General features: G+C 41.6%; 1 protein-coding gene across 2 annotated transcripts; it reads left to right on the top strand.

The window, feature by feature from the left end:
- Positions 1-153: 153 nt before the first annotated feature.
- Positions 154-7,076, top strand: rnf114 (ring finger protein 114). Of its 2 annotated transcripts, none has more exons than XM_058052290.2 (6): positions 154-346; positions 4,273-4,423; positions 5,382-5,488; positions 5,806-5,937; positions 6,017-6,124; positions 6,200-7,076. In XM_058052290.2, exons 1-5 carry the CDS (start codon positions 210-212, stop codon positions 6,087-6,089), a joined length of 600 nt encoding a protein of 199 aa, XP_057908273.2. In that variant the 5' UTR covers positions 154-209; the 3' UTR covers positions 6,090-6,124; positions 6,200-7,076. The 2 variants fall into 2 exon arrangements, with proteins under 2 accessions (XP_057908273.2, XP_057908272.2); XM_058052289.2 differs by having other exon boundaries at positions 156-346; positions 5,823-5,937.
- The last annotated feature ends 10,484 nt before the right edge of the window (positions 7,077-17,560 follow it).

Genomic DNA, 17,560 nt, shown 5'->3' with positions numbered 1-17,560 from the left:
TTTGTTATATTTGTATTTGTATTATATTTATATTTCTGTCTTGAAATAATCCAATAAGAAAACTGCATAGAGATTTCACACGCTGGAACAACATATGGATATATATGGATCAATTACATTAGTCTCCGATTAGGCTCCGCCCTCGCGCAGGAGCACATATGATGTGATCACGTGGCCGCTGTGGCACCAACACTGGGTAAAGAAAAGAAATGGCGATGCTCGGAGGCTTTAGCTCTACACAAGACAAGAAAAACATCTCTGACACCAACAGCGACGTGTCAGAATTTCTCTGTCCAGTTTGTCTCGAAATATTCGACAGTCCCGTGACAACACAATGCGGCCACACGTAAGTACTTGCCATTGTACGGCATTGTCTTTGAAAGCGTCTACAGCCGTCAAAGGATCGTTTAAGATAAGCCTTTGAAAGGCAGCGGACGTTTAGCAACTCGTCTTAATTGTGCTTTTGTTGTTCCCTTTTTAAGGCCTCGTAACGCTGACATGCATGACTTGTTAAAATTTTTGTTCTTAACCTACGCCTACTGTTTGTGGCGATGATAAACATGACATATTTACATTCACACCATATCTTTTCTTTCTTTCTCGGCAGACTCAAAGGTCAAAGCACATATACATGTCCGTTCTTTGTTATTTAGCCAAACAGCGCTAGTTTGCTACACCAGTTTTGTTTACACCAAAGAAACGTCGCATGGGAGTTGTAGTCCTCTTACTATGTCGTCGACTATGGGTATCATTTAAAAGACTACAATTATTGCCATACCAAGCAACTGTTGTATTTTTGGCACTTGAGATAATTATGCCCAGATTTATTATGTTTTATCAGCTGTTAATAATTAAATCGTTATAATGAAACCACCCAATATAGCAGTCGCCAAGTGGTGTCCACAGTGCATCCTGTGACCCACAGCTTGGTTTCTATTGGCCCGTGGCACATTCTATAAATAAATACAGTTACACAAGAATATTGTAAAAGTTGAAAGAGAAAAATCATAATGGCACAAGAAATGATGGAGATATGGATTCAAATCTTGCATGGATTGTTTTCCGTGTACTCTGGTGTGGCCACAAACCAATACATGCATGATGTTAGGCAAATTCTTTATCTTTGGGCTTTTTCCTTCAGGGGTCGCCACAGCAAACCAATATCCTCCATCCAGTCTTCTGCATCTATCTCACACCAACTACGCAGCAGAAATTTTCTGTAACCTTTCCCAGCCTTGTGCCTCTAGACCAGTGATTGTCAACCACTGTGCCGTGAGCAATTATCCTATATTCATTCATTAATTTCTACCACTTATGGATCAATAAATGGATCAATAAGCCTCACGACGGCCGCTGGGATGCTGGAGCCTCTCATAGCTGTCCTTGGGCGAGAGTAACCTGGACTGGTCGCCAGCCAATGACAAGGCACATATAGACAAACAACCATTAAGGGAGGAAACCAGAGTACCCGTAGAAAACCCATGCATGCACGGGGAGAACATGCAAACTCCACACAGAGATGGCCGAGGGTGGAATTGAACCCTGTGTCAAGCTGTGAGGTCTGCGCGCTAACCACTCGACCGCCGTGCAGCCCTATTATCCAATATATATTTTTTAAATTAACATTTATTAATCATTCATTCATTAATTTTCTACCGCTTTTTCCTCACGAGGGTCACAGGGGTGCTGGAGCCTATCCCAGCTGTCTTCGGGCGAGAGGCGGCGTACACCCTGGGCTGGTCGCCAGCCAATCACAGGGCACATATAGACAAACAACCATTCACACTCACATTCATACCTATGGACAATTTGGAGTCGCCAATTAACCTAGCATGTTTTTGGAATGTGTGAGGAAACCGGAGTACCCGTAGAAAACCCACGCATGCACAGGGAGAACATGCAAACTCCACACAGAGATGGCCGAGGGTGGAATTGAACTCTGTGTCTAGCTGTGAGGTCTGCGCGCTAACCACTCGACCGCCGTGCAGCCCTATTATCCAATCTATTTTTTTAATTAACATTTATTAATCATTTCCTGCAAATATTATGTAATTGTCGAGTGTCCGTGTTAATAATAATAATAATAAATTTAACTTATAATGCACTTTACATAAAATGAATGATCTCAAAGTGCAACAGTTACAATAAAAGAATAAAAATTAACAGCAAGTGTCACAATAACACAATAAGAACATCTAAAATAAGTAGAGCAGTGGAGTTGGAAATGACCAAAGCCAAACTAACACAACACAGTGAACCAAAGACATTGTATATGCATTAAAATAGGCAAGCTATGTAAAAGCTTTTCTAAAAAGATAAGTTTTTAATCCTTTTTTAAAACAATCTAATGTCTGTGGCGCCCTCAGATGATCGGGGAGTCTGATGATGGCCCATAGTTTTGAGCCAGGTCCTTGGAGGCTGGAGGAGGAGATTGGCCTGCCCTCTGAGCGGAGGTGGCGTGAGGAGGCTTGTGGGGTGAGGAGTTCTTTTGGGGGGGGGTGAGTGCCATAGAGGCACTTATAGGTCAGGAGGGAGACCTTAAACTCAATCCGGTATTTAACAGGGAGCCTGTGGAGGTATTTGAGGGTGGGGGTGATGTGGTCAAACTTTCGCACCCTCATCAGGATTCTGGCAGCAGAGTTCTGGATGTGTTGCAGCAGCTGGATGTTTTTGCTGGGAAGCCTGATGAGGAGTGCGTTGCAGTAGTCCAGCCTAGAGGAGACAAAGGCATGGACAAGTTTTTCTGCGTCAGTGAGGGTAAGTGTGAGGTGGAGTTTTGCTATATTCCTGAGATGGAAAAAGGAGGTTTTGCACAGATTTTTGATGTGGCATTCGAAAGTCAGGTTGCGGTTCATTTTGACACCGAGGTTGGCAACTGCAGATGAGATATGGATATCCTGGCCGGAGAAGGTGATGGTGGTGATAGTGGACTTGTGTGGGGTGCCAGCAAGGATAGCTTCTGTTTTGGAACTGTTTAACTGGAGGAAGTTCGCTGTCATCCATACCTTTATCTCATCCAGGCAGGTGGAGAGTGTGGACAGAGCAACAGAGGGGGCCAGACTTGTTCTGATGTACAGCTGTGTGTCGTCCGCGTAGTAATGGAATGATATTACATGCTGGCTGATGACACGGCCAAGGGGGAGCATGTAGATAGTGAAGAGCCAAGGACCGATCCTTGAAGGACACCACAAGTGACAGGGAGAGGACTGATTTATGACCCCCCAGGACACATATTCCGTTCTGCCTGTGAGGTATGATGTGAACCACCCAAGGGGGAGTCAGAGAGTCCAATGTAGGAGTGTAAGCGGTGAAGAAGGATGTGATGGTCAACTGTGTCGAAGGCTGCGGTGAGGTCGAGAAGGATGAGCAATGATGGGGAGCCAGGATCAGCTGCCATTAATAGGTCATTAGTGACCCTAACCAGTGCTGTTTGGGTACTGTGGCCCGAACGAAACCCGGACTGGAACTTCTCCTAGTGGACTCAAGGTGGCTGTGGAGCTGTGCAAAAACCACCTTTTCCAATACTTGGGAAAGAAAGGGGAGGTTGGAGATGGGGCGGTAATTGGCAGGATCGTCAGGGTAAAGACTGGACTTTTTGAGTAATGGTATCATGACAGCAGTTTTTAGAGCTGAGGGGGGGCTGAGGTTTGAGGAGATGGTTAATGGTTGAAAAAAGTTACTTGGAGTTTCCAGGGCTATTGTTTGATGTGGGAGTAAAACTAAGCCCGTGTGTCACTGAGGAACTTGCAATAGGCCCGCTGGTGTTCCTGGTAGGCTAATTTATGAACGGCAAGTCCAGAATCTTTGAAACGCCGTTCAAGAACATGTCCCATTGTCTCAGCTCACTAGTGTACCAGCTGAGCATGGGAAAGTGACTGTTCTGGTCTTGACTTGTCCAATCAACTGACTTTACCACAGGTGCACTCCAATGAAGCTACTGAAACATCTCAAGGATGATCAGTGGAAACGGAATGCACTTGAGCTCCATTTGGGGCTTCACAGCAAAGGCTATGAATATTTATGGAAATGTGATTATTCATTTTTTATTTGTAATAAATTTGCAACCATTACAAAGAAAACAACAACTTTTTTCACATTGTCACTATGGGGTGTTGTGTGCAGAATTGTGTGTGTAAAAACACTTCTGGAACAACCAAAGTGAAAGAGAAAATATTGTGCGTGTTGAACTTTGAATGTTGTGCTAAAAGACAACCTTAAAACGGCCATTGTTTGTTCTCCTTGTTCATCATTTATTTCTGCTTTATCACTCAGGTTCTGCCAGAATTGTTTGCAGGAATGCTTGCGTCCACAAAAACCTGTGTGTGCTGTATGTCGGGCTAGTCTTGGTCATTGCACTAAAGCTGTGGAGTTGGAGGCCCTGATCCAATCATCTGTGGCAGCTTGCAAAGGATGCGGAACTCAGGTATGTTCTTAGCTAAAATATGATTTGATAAGGTTTGTACAGTTGACTCTCTGAAGTTGAATGCGATCCATTCTGGGACACCGGTCAGCCTCAGTTCATGGATGGTTTGGATTTGGAAGTAACTTTAATCCACAACTCATTCAAGGATCATTTCTTGAAATGCTAAAATGCTAACAGTTAGCATTCCTACATCGTGCCATGTATGTATGTATAGGCCTTTTAAACGGGAGTAAAATAGCCACAATGGTAAGTATTCAGTAATTAAATATAATTTTCTGTATTATACATCACATTTTTGAAATTGTTTTTGGTGGAATATGGAATATTTTTCTGACACATGGATTTTTAGTTTTCATGAAGTAAATGCTACAAACAAGATAAAAAAAGGCTTGAAACAATTCAGTTGATGTGTAATCTAGGAAATATGAACGATTATTTTTAATGATATTACGGAAGAAAATCAACTTTACACAATATTCAAATTTTTTGACATAAATGGAATTTGGCAAACCAAGTAGTTTAGCTATTGCTGCAGGTATAGTATTTCCCCCGGCACTATGAATGGCCATGACTCAGGACACCATGCTAGCTAAAGGCTGGTTTTCCTCTGCCTTTAGGGGCACTATTATTGTACACAGGTTTGTGGAGGCACATTGCAAAACCAAATATACACTTCCTGTCGCTCACCTGTAATGTGTACCTTTTGGGAAATCTGTACGCAGTTATGGGAGAAAAAGGCTCTGTACTGAAAAAATAGAGTACAAATACATGTGGAGTTGCAACCCTAATATAGTACACATATTAGATTTGAAGGCATCACATATAGCTAATATATAAATATGCTAATAATATATCAAGGCTTCTGTGTGTTTATTATTATTGTCAGCAGTAGCAGAGCTTGATGTGATAACGTAGTATTTTCAGTGGTACTTGATACATTTTTTTTCTTACACTTAAGGTTGGCCTTTCTCAGATGAGAAGCCACACAGCTGCTTGTCTAAAATACCAGGAGTACATTGAGGAAGGTGTGAGGACGACCGCCCAGAGCCAGCCTGCTATCATCAGGTTAGGAGAAAAAGCAAAAGAGAAAAAGATTGACATCTTGTCATCACACTAACAGTTGGGATTCATGATAGTTCAAGATGTCTGAATTAGGAAAGGGAGTTGCCATTCATTTTGGTGAACATAAACACAAAGCGCTAAGTTGTGCATGACTTATAGAATAACATTGAACTTGTTTGACCAGGAAATACAAGGGAACGTAGTAGTTGTATTGTCGTCATCAAGAACATTGCTGTCACACCTTTATAGGTGGACTTCCCTCGCTAATATTTTTTGGATTTCTTGGTAGTGAAAAATGAAAACCATTCAGTGTGATGTAGATGCTTGTGCCTTGCAGTCCAGTGCCAAACCGCTACACGTTTACCTGCCCTTACTGCAACTGCCAGAACCTTGATCAAGATGGCCTGGTTGAACACTGCACTACTCAGCATGCTCGCGATGCACGCCAAGTGGTGAGAAGTCAAAGTCCCTCCATGCTGCCACAGCGACACCTGATGCATAGCTGACAGTGTTGTGTTTCTGTTTCGGTAGGTTTGCCCCATCTGTGCCTCTATGCCGTGGGGGGACCCGAACTACAGGAGTACCGACTTTTTCCAGCACCTGAAGATTAGACACACTTTTTCATATGATACCTTTGTTGTAAGTTGATGATTTCCTAATACTAATGATCACCAACATACTGTTGGCTAACATACTGCTCCTTGTTCTGTGCAGGATTACTCCACAGATGAGCACACAATGATCCAGGAGGCTCTACAACGCTCCCTTTTGGACAACTGAACAAGCCGGTGGGGGGGCGAGGGCCGATGAAGCAAGAGTAGATGGCAATGTGATGTCTTGAGAAGACAACAATACGCTTGCATCGTCATTTATTATTCAAAAAGCTGTTGACACTTGGAGATTGAAGCGTCCATGCTGCAAATCCAATCCCCCATGTTTGTAATGAGAGGGTACGACCACTAGGTGGCTAACAGTTGCCAGGAAACTTCACTCAAGACGTCATGTTAATAATTGACAGGAATTTACTGACTTGAATCAAAAGGGACGTATATTTCTTCTATTCTTATTTTATTTCCAGTTCTTTTATAACACTTTGATGTATTGTTTGTGTGTTCTCTGGCTTCTCAAGTATCCACTAACATGATGATATGAGCGGTGTTGTGAATGTGTGCCCGATCATAGATCTGGCTCCGAAACCCGTATGGCTGATGGTTCACCCAACAAACTAATGCAAATAGCGCACCATTCCTTCTGCTGTACAGTAAAGCAGCCACTTCAGTGATGTTCATGTGGAGAATTGATTTGCGTGTGTTCGTCCACTGGAGGGCAGTAGCGTCCCACCCCTGCCAGCAGCAGTTGCAGGGTGTTCAAGGGTTTCAGTACATGACTTTTACTACAAGATAAATAAATGTAGAAAGTTAGGTTTGTGTAGAACAACCACAGAATAACCACGTGTAGACACTTTGTCATATCAGATAACATGTATCATACTGTGTATGTTTGTTTCGTCAAGCTCACCTCCTTGGTTAATCAACTTCAGACTTTAATCACTGCTGATTGTCCTGGAAAATTAAAAACAAACCAAAAACAATGCTGTGTGCTTCCTGAAGCACATTGTTTTTTTCTGTGATAAAAGTTCATTGTTGCACACATTCTCACTTTCCAATGTCCCGTCTCCTGAATGTTTATGGAGTAGTTCTGTCTGTTGTAGTCACGGCACAATGTCCAGTAAACCCAGATAAAGTAGCTGTAGCTTCAAGCCCTAAATAGCTTGAATAATCTTTGGTGGCACTCGGGCCTCATTGGCCTCATTGTTCGTTTCTTGTGTCAACTGTGTATTCATTTCTCTGTGTGTCATAATGATGACCTTTACTTCTTTCAGTCCAGTATACTGTCTGGTGAAGCCTGATCCTGATAAATGAAATCTCTTCATTTAAAGTTTGTCCCTGATTTACAACACTTTGCTTTGATGGACGACCCCCAATCGTGCGTTTTTGAGCATGAAACCTAAGGAATGAGCAAGTGAAATGCTCATGGCAACCTTTGTGCAAACCTTGTTGATCTAATAGAAATAGAGCAGTGAGGTTGCATTGTATTTATTGCATGCAGTTGTGCTAATCTTATGATGCAACTCAAGCCCTTTGGTGTGTATTGTCTACTGGGAGAGAAAACCCTCTCATCTCATTTTCCCTGATTTTTGTCCCTGATTCTTGTATATGTAATTACTACAGCTAAATGATTACCATTTCTCACCTAGCTATGCAGAGTATCTACCAATCTTCTGCACTGTAGCCCCCACCCCACCCCACTACCGGCTTTTCTAGTTTTGCTCTTGGCAGATAGAGGGGAGACGTTTGCTATACGAACTAACGAGAACCTCCAGAGTGCTCCTGGGCAGGAAGGAAGTGCAGCCGAAAACATGGCAGCGAGAAGTCTTTCTTGTCTTGTTTGTCGATGGAGCTAAAAAAAGAGAAGGGGGGCAAGGTAGGGGATAGGAAGAAAGATGGGGGGGGGGATAAGTGAACACTGAATAAAAATTTCATAAAGTTCAGTGCGTGCTGTCTTTGATGCAAGCATTATCGAGTGTGCGGAGTCTGCAGCCTTTGTGAAGGCAACAATTAATGCTACATGGAGCCGTAGGCCTGCTGCTGGAGGCGGGAAGTGGGTGGCACTGTCACTCTACCTCTAGACACCAACCTTTTGGTGTCTTTTAAGGCATATAGTAAGCATTGCAGTAAGCATATATATATATATATATATATATATATATGTACACACAAATATTTTTGTTCTACTTATTTGTTTTTGTTACACAGAATATTCATTTTCCTTTTATTTTCATCATTGTATAAGCTATATTTATCTCTACACATTCTCTATTTTCTGAAAATGGTGGCATTTAAACAGAAAGTGATCATTAATTGCTGAGCGATAGAAAGGGGTTGAGATTAAATAACATCTGCTTCTTCCTACTCCTTTTTGGACATATTGAATTGTAATCATAGGCTATTCCTCCAGGTAACTCAATTAAAAAACAAAACATAAATAAGGCTGCATGGTGAACGAGTGGTTAGCAGGCAGGCCTCACAGCTAGGAGATCCAAGTTCAATTCCACCCTCAGCCATCTCTGTGTGGAGTTTCTCCCCGTGCATACGTGGGTTTTCTCCAGGTACTCTGGCTTCCTCCCCCATTCCAAAAACATGCTAGGTTAATTGGCCACTCCAAATTGTCCATAGGTATGAATGTGGGTGGGAATGGTTGTTTGTCTTTATGTGCCCTGGGATTGTCTGGACTATTTATTATGGTTGTAAAAAAAAACCGCCATTATGTCACTACATGGTTATATCACCTTGTAATTTTGTAGAATATCTTATGTTTATACTTACTAGGTTTGCAGGTATGCTGGAGCCTATCCGAGATGACTTTGGGTGAGAGGCAGGCTACAACATATATGGTAGAAAAAAAATCACCTTGGCATGCTTTTCCACCATCAAACGTCTTCTGGGTTTCTAACTTTTGGCTTATTTCCATCTGCATTCTTATTTCCATCTGCATCACTAGTATTTCCATCTGCATCACTAGTATTTCCCAGGTTTGGGTGGAATAAAGGTAGTTGGGACAGCGGATGGTAGAAGCACCCTACGGTAATACACATTCAATCCTAAACCTCCTTTTATCTGAGACACATTATCAAAACAACTGTCCTCCAAATGTGCCGAACATAATACCGAAGCACCGAGTTTGTCACCTGAGTGTTGGCCCCCCAGCTCACCCAAAACTCTGGTCAAATATTAGCTTAGCGCTGTTTTGTGCATTTTTACTGCTTTCATTATTACAGTTTATTACATAGGTCAACCAAAGGTCAGCCAGCCCACCAACATGCTGGGAATGAAAGCAAAGTTGTCTCAGTTTTTAGTGGCAGGTTAGTGCTGTTTTGACCTATTATATAACCAACCCCCAACAAGCTTGGAATTAGTATGTAGCAGGCCAAAATATAAATAGTTAATAATTCATTTAACTTAATAACTATTTGCCTACAGTTTTGAGCAAAGTGTGGGGCCAACGTCACTCTTACTTTGTCTGATTGTTTGATAAAAAGCCTGCCACACAATGAGTGGTAAAAACGAAAAAATTAGGGCTGTCAATCGAAAAAAAATACTTGATCACGATTAATCACATTTTTTGTCCACAGTTAACTCACATTAATCGCATTTAATCGCAGATGGAAACAAGTTTCTATCTATAATAATTAAGGGAAATCGCTTTGTGGTAAACGATTCGATGTGCAACTCCAATGATAATTACATCAAATTTTATGTAAAGGGATATCAATTTGGGAACAATGGGCCATTATTAGAAAAAATACAGTCAACAAGCATTTGCATAGTTCAGACAGGGAGGGTTCTAGAAGTGATGTCACTTCCTCCCCCTTCTCCATTCTCCAACAGGAATGTTTTTCAGTGGTGAGAATTTTCGGAACCTTTTTTTAACCTTTTTTTAAGCTTTTATTTAAGCTTTTTAAAGTGTGACAATAGGGCGGCACGGCGGTCTAGTGGTTAGCGCGCAGACCTCACAGCTAGGAGACCGTTGTTCAATTCCCACCCTCGGCCATCTCTGTGTGGAGTTTGCATGTTCTCCCCGTGCACGCGTGGGTTTTCTCCGGGTACTCCGGTTTCCTCCCACATTCCAAAAACATGCTAGGTTAATTGGTGACTCCAAATTGTCCATAGGTATGAATGTGAGTGTGAATGGTTGTTTGTCTATATGTGCCCTGTGATTGGCTGGCGACCAGTCCAGGGTGACAGCTGGGATAGGCTCCAGCACCCCCGCGACCCTCGTGAGGAAAAAGCGGTAAAAAATGAATGAATGAATGAAACATTTGAGCACGCATCTAATATCTAACATGTGTTTCAATGTTATTTTTCATGACAAAAATAACAAGATGAATGTGTTCCGGTATTATGAACGCTTGAAACATAAATGAAATAAGCTTACGAGATTTGACTTTTTCTTTTCTCACGCTGTTGCACCACCAATTCATTGTTTGAATTGTTGTATTGAGAGTGAGATGGTGACATGAAAAATACTGTAGTTGTGTTGCTCTATAAAAGTGATATTAAACCACTGTGCTGTCAGGTGTGCCGTGAGGGATTATCCAATATTACTTTTTTTTTTTAAATCACTTAAAAAAACATCTTTCTTCTATTCCTGCCAGGATATCGGCTTTGGGTTCATCTAAACAGGCCCAGGTTTTACACTGATTGAGTATAAATAAATAGAGAAATGATATTGTAATGAAATATACTGTACAGAGTGTGTGCTGCACGGCGGTGCCATGGCTCACAAAAGGTTGAAAAACTGTTCTATCATGTACAGAAATAGTGATGGCAGATGAAGTTCTACATGTCTCTAGTCTTTCTAGTTTTGCTGAGGCAGGTATCTACCATTGGGGTGGGCCTTGCAAGAGGAGCGCTGGGAGTTTGTTCACCGCAAAATTCCTCAAAGTCAGGAGAAACAGGAAGAGTGGGAATCCTGCCACCCAGGCGTTGCAGCTCGGCAACTTGGTCGTCTCAAATGTTTGAACAGAAAATGCCACTGGGCTTCCCTGACTTCAATACTGGATCTGCACCAACTCTTCTTCCGCTTTTAAAGTCTTAACAGCCGACCCCCCCTGTCTCAACCACACACACACGCGTTTCTTGCGTTGTTAGCCCACAAGCAACCAGTCCTAACTTTGATTTAATAAGGCCTGTAACCAAGTAGGCTCTGTATCAGCTAAAGTGTAACTTGTGTGTATGCTTGCACATTTGTGTGCCCTTTGAAATACTAGTAGAAGCACTCTGCACTGCACTGTGCACATTTTGTCCTAACATAAGGTAATGCAGGTTACTTAAATCGTAAGATCTGAAGAAAACAAACTTAAATTGCTCACAATGTCAGAGTTACTTCAAAAGCTTTCTCTTGGTGGTGAATATGAACATAAATCATTCATATCCAGTAGCTGCCAAGATAATTTCTCATCATTATATCCCTAGTTCCATTTGTATTTGAAATTCACACTGCCGCTGTACTAATATTTGAAAGTTGAGTTCTCTAGGGTGTAAACAAAAGCGGTGGTGCAGGGAGGGGCTAATGTCCCATGTGGGTGTTAGCGGAATAACGGGCAAGTTTTAGTCCTCCTCCCTCTTTATTTGTACCCCCATAGACTCGCCAAGATCTGAATGTAAATGCATGTGGAGGCAAGTGAGCGAGCCCCTCGGCTGTTATTCTCCTATTAATTTTTCTATTTGAAATCGAACCTCAGTGGACCTTCACAAGGGAGTCACTGGAGGTAGGAGAGGACTTACACTAGTGATGACCTCATGGGGGGGAGGGGGGTCTACAAATGTTGGATGTAGCAGCCACAAAGACCAACAGGGGAGGCCATTTCCCTTTCAAATGAAACGCTCTGCAGAAAGTACCCCCTCTTCCACTGGAGTGATCCCAGTCTGACATGACAGCCACCAGAACATTGTTTGGTTGACCCATATTACTGCTACACAATGGCTCGTGGTTTTGGTAAAATCCACAAACAGGAACTTTGGAAATATTTTGTTCAAGCGGCTGTTCTGGGTGTTGTGTACTAACTGTACTTTTTACAAAACAAAGCACACATTTTATGACCTAATAAGGAATGATGGCAAATATATTAGAAATAATTAACATTTTCACTTTGATTTCATTTATTATAATTAATTCCAAAATTTTGGTGCATAATGTTTTTCTCTAAATATGAGGTATGTCAGAATTGTATTTGTATTTAGAATCTCGACAAGATCTACAAACGACAAGTTTTCACCTTCATAGTAATCTCCCTGGAGTCTACTACTCTTTTCTGTCCTTCTCTGTCAGGCTTGCCTGCACTCCTGAAAGGATTCTTCTAAATCCTCTGAGGCTCCTTCGTTAGGCCTTTTTTGGTGTAGTCCATGTCGTCACATCTAGGACTAGGACTAGGACTCATCACCAGCGATGACTCTCCCTTGCAAGTCTGGTTCGATTTCAAGAAATTCAAGGATGTCCTGACACACTTGCATGCCTCGGCCCTTCTGGTCAGCATTGACAAAGCTCCCCTTATTAAATGGTTTGTCCCCCGAAATCAACATTTCAGAAGTGAAAAGTGAAAAGCGCCAAAAAAAAAAAGGACAATACGGCTCCACTCACATCTCCGTGGTTGTGCTGGAAGGTTCTCCTATTTGGTGATGTAGAGCAGGAATGCTGGTGGAAAAGAAGTAAGATGCTTGGATTAGCCTGCTGCTGTGTTTAAAATAACTGTCAGGAACAGATGACGTGTCCACCAGGTGGCGTAGATGGTGAACGATGTGCATGATGGCCTCTGGCGGATTTAAAGGCAATGAGAGGCGTTTATTTGATTGCTTGAGATTCCACTATGCTGTGTTAAACCCTCTCACGCCTGTCCTGCCTCTCACCCAAAGAAAGCTGGGATAGGCTCCAGCATACCTGCAACCTGGTGAGGATAAACGGCATAGTCATTTATTTACCTGTGTAACCTCGAATAGAATTACAGAGCAGTTGCAGTAGTAGGTAGCCAATGGTATTTTTTATCAGACAGTCAGCAAAGAAAATATTATATTTATAAATTAATCATATTAATATTTATTTGTATATTATATATGTATACAAATAAAATATGTGTGGTGATTATTGTCATATTTTAATATAAAATTAAAATTAAAATACTGGCCATCTTTTCAATGCCAGAAAAGTTCTCCGATGCTCATCAAAATGAAACTTAAACATCAGATCTTACATGGTGAGACCTGTTGACCTCCATTCCACGTACACGTACATGCACCTCCTCTACTTTTCACCGCCTCATTCAGTCTCCTTCAATTCCAATCAACTCGCTCCACCCTGTTTTCCCCGTCTTTCTTTGCAAAAACGCCAGAGCTTGCTAATGTGTCAATCAAAGGCTGTCCTGTTGTGGCTCTGACAGGGGTCCATACGGCGGGACCCACATCTCCAACAGCTCGCGACTCGGAGCTGCTCGATGATTAACCAGGTAGGCAGTGAGTCAAAGTGCTGACAGCAGAATCATGCTGACAGCTGATTTGGAAGACAATGGTCCCCCTCCCTCTATTTAACTTGTCACGGTGGTCAAAGCATCTTCTCAAAAAGATGGAATAAGGAGATGCTCATTGGCTTCGCTTCCACGTTGCTGCAATCATGAATGCACAGTTAAAGCTGATGAGTGAACTTGCCCGTTGGAGGGCTTCATCGGAGCTTGAACATCAGTAACAGTATGATGAATGTCGTTGTGGTTGGGATGTTAGTGTGACTCTCAAGCTAATGGGAAACATTGTCTACCTGGGCACCTACGAGCAAAGGCGGTACGGGGCACAGCGACACAGAATACGAACCCCAGACTCTTGTTTTTCAGTTTAACAGTCCAACACTTCCTAATTATTAACCGGTCCTGTGGTGTATGATTGGTATTCAAACACTATTTACCTCCCTCCACTTCCTGTGCTTTGTGTCTTGGGGCTTTGAGGATGAAATGGACGATGCTGGCACATCTGTCAGTCAAACCGCAGCCCCCCCCCCCAAACACCAGTGGATGCCCAAAGCCAGCCGTCCATGCAGCTCCACCAGATCCAGCAGTTCCTCAGCTGAGTAATGAGTAACTAACCTGCAGGTATTGAATCAAACTGCTGACAAGCCCGGGGGGGTTGGGGTGGGGTGGGGTGGGGGGTGGAGACAGGAGCGTGTAGGTGGATAGTGAGAGTGATATAAAAGGAGGGGAGGATGAGGATGACAATGGCATCACTTTGTGGCCCACCTTGGTGACGTACCCTTTAACTTTGCAAAGAAAGATGGTTGCCTTTCATGTCCACCCCCTCCCCCACGCACACGCACACCTCCCTCATTTCTCCTTCTCTAAGTGGCACCCTTTGATGGGCTGCCCCTCTGCCTTATCTCGTCTCCTTAGACAGATGAGGGCTGTCAGGGATGCCATCACTGGCCAGCTAAACATTAATGACTCTTGCCGGACGAGTGTTGGCGGGACAGAGGAGAGGTGAAAGGGGGACGCCTGTGGACAAAACCATGCATGAAAAGAACAAGCGATGGCTTTATCTGCTTGACAGATTCTCTTTGTCTCTCTGAACCTGCATATATGTATTTGTGCTATCAGCAGATTCTTGGCTCAACGTGATGCTTTTATTTTTTCCTCCCCGGTGCGGGATCGACCCCTTTGTGTTCCCGCTGCCCTTTATCCTTCCTACTGGCATATCCGACATTCCTTCAAGCGTCTGTGTGTGTTTGTGTGCACACTGGCATGTTTGTTCATCAGCATTTGTGGGCTTGTGTGTTTCCGGTGGACGATCTTATACAGTATGTCTTAGAGAAAGCATCCTGAACTTTGATGCTGCTGATTGCAGTGGTGAGGATGAAGTGAGGCAAGGAGGGAAGTGATAAATAGTTGGTTGAACAGGATAATGATAAGAACAAAGCCCGCAGCACGGACCTCCAACAAGGCCACGCAATGTTAAAAGTGTCTCTTGGCTCATAAATACCATGACGGCGCAATGCACATCCACTCCAGTCCTGTGGGTGGCAGTAAAGCATATGATGGCTGTGTTTGTGTGAGAGATGAGGACGAGCAGATGAGCTTGGTCATGGTGGACAGAGCCGTTGACCGTTGACACTGCCCCCCCCCCCCCCCCCACACACACACACATTGTAGGCTATCATGAATGGCGTGCCGTTACATTATGGGGCTGGGTAAAAAAAAGTTAGCTGGGTCTTACCTAGCTCAGCTGCCCCACTGCCTTCACCACCTGCTGCATCATCATCATCATCATTTTTAAAATATCTATAATATATAATGTAATGTAATGTAATATAATGTAATATAATATAATATAAGTTCTATGTGAAGTATTTTTATAATGCCTCATATTAACTCACTAGCAAGATCTCAGTGTATAGACTGGTCATATATCTCATCTCGTTTCATATTATCTGCATACTGTATTGTATACAACTCTGGGAAAAACTGTTGATTTTGTTAATACTTGGGTTGTTTATATTGTTTATTTTTCTATATTGTGTATTTTTGTACTGCTTAACAGATTCTGTACTCTTGCTGCTGTGCAATGCAAATCTCCCCACTGAGGGACGAATAAAGGCATATCTTATCTTGTCTTATGTTATCTTAATATAATATAATATAATATAATATAATATAATATAATATAATATAATATAATATAATATAATATAATATAATATAATATAATATAATATAATATAATATAATATAATATAATATAATATAATATAATATAATATAATATAATATAATATAATATAATATAATATAATATAATATAATATAATATAATATAATATAATATAATATAATATAATATAATATAATATAATATAATATAATAGAGAGTGAGCCACTGAGAATCTTGGCTTCTTTGTCTCTTTTTCTCTTTTCTTTTCTTTTCTTTGCTCCTGACTTGTGACTTGTGCTTTGTGACTTGTGTTTTGTTTTTATGCCTTAATCAGTATTACCAGTATTACCAGTATTACCAATGACTGTATTAATCAGTATCAGTATTACTATGTAATATGGTTATACTGGTAATATCCACATTAGAAGAGGGAATTTGCTCCCATCACAAACTTTGGGCCATGCTGATGACTTTTCTTATTTACAGTATAGTTATATACAATATATACAGTATATCCATATATACAGTATATACAATATACTTTGTGTCTGACAACCTTTTGAAATAGTAATATCGAAATTGGACATTTTCTGGAAAAAAACCTTGAAAAAACAAACTGTCAATTCAGTACAATTTGCTACATTTAGGTATGCTGGAAGTTACGCTGGAAAAAAACTTTTAATGTGTAATTTAAATGTTCTGATATAAATAGATTGACATATAGCTTGATTGACATATTCGGTTCATTTGGAGCTGTTTGTACATACAAATACCTGTATATACTGTACCATATATACTGTACCGTATATACTCTATATCACCACGTCCTGTCATTTAGCTTTCTCTTCATTAAATACAATAAAAATGGCCATACCTCAACTATAGGTGTTAATGGTGATTAATCATGATCATTTTGTGATTCATTTGATTTTAACTCACATTACGTAAGAAAAGCCAATTGACCCAAAATAGAAAGAAAACAAATATTTTTTCATATTAATTTCAGGTCTCTAGTTGTACTTGTATTCAGATTTTGCAAGGCAAAAATAATGTCAGAGACATTCATTCATTCATTTACTACCGCTTATCTTCACGAGGGCCGTGGGGGTGCTGGAGCCTATCCCAGCCGTCTTGGGGCGAGAGGCGGGGTCCACCCTGGTCTGGTGGCCAGCCAATCACAGGGCACATATAGACAAACAACCATTCACACTCACATTCATACCTATGGACAATTTGGAGTGGCCAATTAACCTAGCATGTTTTTGGAATGGGGGAGGAAACTGGAGTACCCGGAGAAAACCCATGCATGCACGGGAGAACATGTCAGAGACATTGGAGGAGTATATCCCTATTATATCCCTATTCCACTTCAAAACTCTTGTCTTTTGGATTGAAATACCCATATAATTATTTGTTTGTTTAATTAATTTCTATGCAAGTTACCCCAGAGCACATCACATATCAATCAATCAATCAAACTTCATTTGTAGAGCACTTTTCATGCATGAAATGAAGCACAAAGTACTTTACATGTTAAAAAAACACACACACTCGCACACACACATGATGTTTGTTTACTCACATATGTGGATAAATAGTTGGTACACTTCTGTGAGGAAAATAAAACTCACAATGGTCACTGTAATAACTCAACAATCCCGCCCTAATTTTGATGTGGTTCTACCTTTTCCCATACTTCCATGGTTCCGTGTCACTGGCTGTGTTGTCCCACACAGGCCGGTAGACTCCTTGGCCAGTTCTGTTTGGAACTTCCAGAGTCACATTGCCCATATTTCCAAAGTCCGTCCATGTGATGGGACCACAGTCCTGGACC

This window comes from Doryrhamphus excisus, linkage group LG15 (genome assembly GCF_037039965.1).
Source record: "Doryrhamphus excisus strain RoL-2023G ecotype Guam linkage group LG15, RoL_Dexc_Guam_v1.1, whole genome shotgun sequence".
Lineage (NCBI taxonomy): Eukaryota > Metazoa > Chordata > Actinopteri > Syngnathiformes > Syngnathidae > Doryrhamphus > Doryrhamphus excisus.
The sequence above is the reverse complement of the archived record's forward strand: the minus strand, read 5'-3'. Positions and strand labels throughout refer to the sequence as shown.

Bases quoted from the DNA above. Each gene is read 5' to 3' on its own strand.
- rnf114 (XM_058052289.2), top strand. From the start codon at position 210: ATGGCGATGCTCGGAGGCTTTAGCTCTACACAAGACAAGAAAAACATC. The intron at 347-4,272 runs GTAAGTACTTGC...TTTATCACTCAG, and splicing joins ACAACACAATGCGGCCACAC to GTTCTGCCAGAATTGTTTGC. The intron at 6,125-6,199 runs GTAAGTTGATGA...TGTTCTGTGCAG, and splicing joins TTTCATATGATACCTTTGTT to GATTACTCCACAGATGAGCA.